Raw genomic sequence first — 3,071 nt, 5'->3', positions numbered from 1 at the left:
ATTTGTTTTGGATGACAACACATTTCACGAGGTATTAGGTTTTGTACCACCTTGAGATAAATGCATATCATAGACAAGTCTTGAGGATTCTATTTATTTATGAGAGGGTTTTTTGGAATAAACTGAAGATGTAAGGGCATAAGAATAGTGAAGCTATGAGGTTTGAGTGGATAACTTAAGTAGTAATAAAGGAGTATGATACGAAGCACTCTAGAGGGAACTAATAGTGTATCTTTAAGGATGGTAAAGGATTTCATTGTTATAGAATATTGTTTTAATTTTGTAAGTGTACTTGAATTATCATGGTCAGAATGTTAATGTATGTATCACATGCAACAAGGTTGTGCAATTTGTAATCATGGTTGTAATTGTGCAAGTTTGAGATTAATAAGATTTTATTTTTATTGTGGTGGAATTCTATTTTATTCACAAGTTCTATATTTTGGATAAATTAATGGATATTCCTTTATTGGACCCTTTGATTGCAATTATATCAATCATCATATAATGATGTTAGAGCATTGATCTTGCTAGCTTGTAAGGTACATTAAATTGTTCTTGTAAATTATATGGAAGGGATCTGTAGATCTCTAACAAAGAGAAGCAATGTAGATCATTTTATGGATATATAGAAGAGCCAAGATGACTTGTAAAAAAAATGCACTCTCTATGGTGAATATACAACATATAGTGAAGAGATTCAAATTGACATCTTTCATAGATATTTGCACTTTTGATTGTAAACTAAAAGACTAAGTTACAACCACATGATATAATAGATCATTGAGGAGGAGAAAGAAGAAAGACCATAACTAGAGGTATTAACAAGCTATTAAGGAAAAAACCACAAAGAGGATGAGGGACAAAATTATCCTATATAAGGAAGAAGGGATTGAACTCGAGGTCCAATAAAGACTAAGTAAGAGAAGATGAAATCTGGATGGAATATTGAAGTTTTAGAATGAGTATTTGAAAAAATCCTAAATGATGTAAAAAAATGATTATTGTGATTCTAATATTAAGAAAAAGGAGCCATGGTAAAATGAAATTGATTTACAAAGTAGCTATTTAGATGAACATGAATGTGCAAAGGGTGGTAATCCACAATCCACTTGTCTTCATTCTAAACTTTTTAGTCAAAAATGCTTGTGTTGCTTTTAATATTTTTAAACCAATAAAAGGAGATAAGTAGCTTGATTGCTTCTTTGATTATATATCAAGATATAAAGGGGATAATAGTGGCAAATATTTATTAAACTTATTTCAAACCATATCATTATATAGCTTTCATCATCATCTACACTATTCTAACAATGATGAAGATATGAAGGATACAACCTTGAGTAAATAGCAAAAGGATCATTTCTCCCATGTTCAAAATTGTTCTTGCATGATAGTTTGTGATCTTGGTGCTATAATTAAAGAATATAGTTAAACAGAACATTCTAGTGCCCAAAAAACAATATAAATATAGCAACAGCTTAAAACATACAAGTATTTTTTCATTATACAGGTTAAGCATGGATAGCTTGAAAGAAGATAGAGAAGATGTTAAGCTTCTAACATCTTGGGTCAGCCCCTATGGCACGCGAGCTATGATTGGGCTTGAACAAAAGGGTATCAGCTATGAATATGTGGAGGAAAACTTGCGGAACAAGAGTCCCCTGTTGCTGCAAATGAATCCTATACACAAGTTGGTACCTGTTCTCATCCATAATGGCAAGCCTCTTCCTGAATCTCTGATTATTCTCCAATACATAGACCACGCTTGGAATTCTCCTCACGCCGCCTTTCTTCCCTCTCATCCGTATGACCGATCTATTGCTCTCTTCTGGGCAGATTTTGCAGACAAAAAGGTAAGTTGAATAGGAACTCTACTTATCTGATTTAGTTTTCAAGATTGTTTTTCACCATATTGGTGTGTTGCATCACTCTTGATTTCTTGTTTAAGAGGGTAACGTTTTTTATTTTTCAGTGGAAGATTTTAGAGCATCAATCAGTTTGTTTTGTTATTCTTATGGAAGCATAAATCTATGTTGATATCTCTTGAGTTCAGAATTAAAGATTAGGAATATTCATTATGTCAAAATTGTCTCAAACACAATCCTGACCTTATCCCTTATATCATACCTCGAGAGGTTTGAACCTTGGGAATCATGTAATCAATGAACATACCATCACCCTCGCCAATTGTACTCAATCAATTGAACAACCCCCCTTCACTGCAGATCTTTATTTAATAGTAATATCGTCAAGAAACCCAAGATCTGTAACATTGCTTTTCTATCCGTACTCCTTGAACAATTCCATCAAGTGATATAAATTACTTCTATTAATATACATATTTTTACTGTTAAACAATTAAAAACCCAGAATTGATTATTGAATTATCCTCAATTTTATTTATGAAATAAAAGAGGGGTAAAAATTTATTAAAGACCAAAAGAAGTACAAAGCAAGGGCATTGCATAGCCCTATCAAGCTCAACTAAGTGAAGCAAATGTTGAGACAAATGGGTAACTGACCCCAATCCACAACGTTCCAATCATGAATAAAATCAGAGGCCCACTTGGCTAAACAGTCAACAACCCCATTCCATTCACAAGGAATATGGGTAAAAGAAACAGACTCTAGAGAAGCACCAAGGTTGAGAATCTGATCAACAATCAAAGCCAAATGCCAACTAACCCCATCTAAATGCCTTCTATTCAACAAGTTGACCACCACCTAAGAGTCAGACTCACATATAATCATGCGCCATCCCAATTTACTGGCACACTCGAGAGCAAATAAAATAGCCTGAGCCTCCATTAAATTATTAGTATGAAGACCCATTTAAACAAAAAATATAAACTGAGCTTCTCCAGAACTATCCCAATCCACACCACCAATGCCAGCATGACCAACATTTTCACGAGGTGAGCCATCTGTATTAATTTTAAGAACTCCCTAGGGAGGAGGAGGAGACCATCTACCCTCTCTATTCACCTTCGGAGTAGGGTGTCCACATCTATTAAACACATGAATTAACTATGCAATGGACGAAGATGAAGACGATCAAAACATCCAAC

At 33.9% G+C, this 3,071-nt stretch overlaps 1 protein-coding gene across 1 annotated transcript; it reads left to right on the top strand.

Moving 5' to 3' along the window:
- Positions 1 to 1,520: 1,520 nt before the first annotated feature.
- On the top strand, positions 1,521 to 2,029 carry LOC131066703 (glutathione S-transferase U16-like). The gene is made up of 2 exons (XM_059211866.1): positions 1,521 to 1,856; positions 1,976 to 2,029. The coding sequence occupies exons 1-2, from the start codon at positions 1,521 to 1,523 to the stop codon at positions 2,027 to 2,029; spliced, it is 390 nt and encodes a 129-aa protein (XP_059067849.1).
- The last annotated feature ends 1,042 nt before the right edge of the window (positions 2,030 to 3,071 follow it).

Source organism: Cryptomeria japonica, chromosome 9, assembly GCF_030272615.1.
Source record: "Cryptomeria japonica chromosome 9, Sugi_1.0, whole genome shotgun sequence".
In the NCBI taxonomy this organism is placed as follows: Eukaryota; Viridiplantae; Streptophyta; class Pinopsida; order Cupressales; family Cupressaceae; genus Cryptomeria; species Cryptomeria japonica.
Note: the sequence above shows the minus strand (reverse complement) of the source record. Positions and strands in the feature narration are given on the sequence as shown.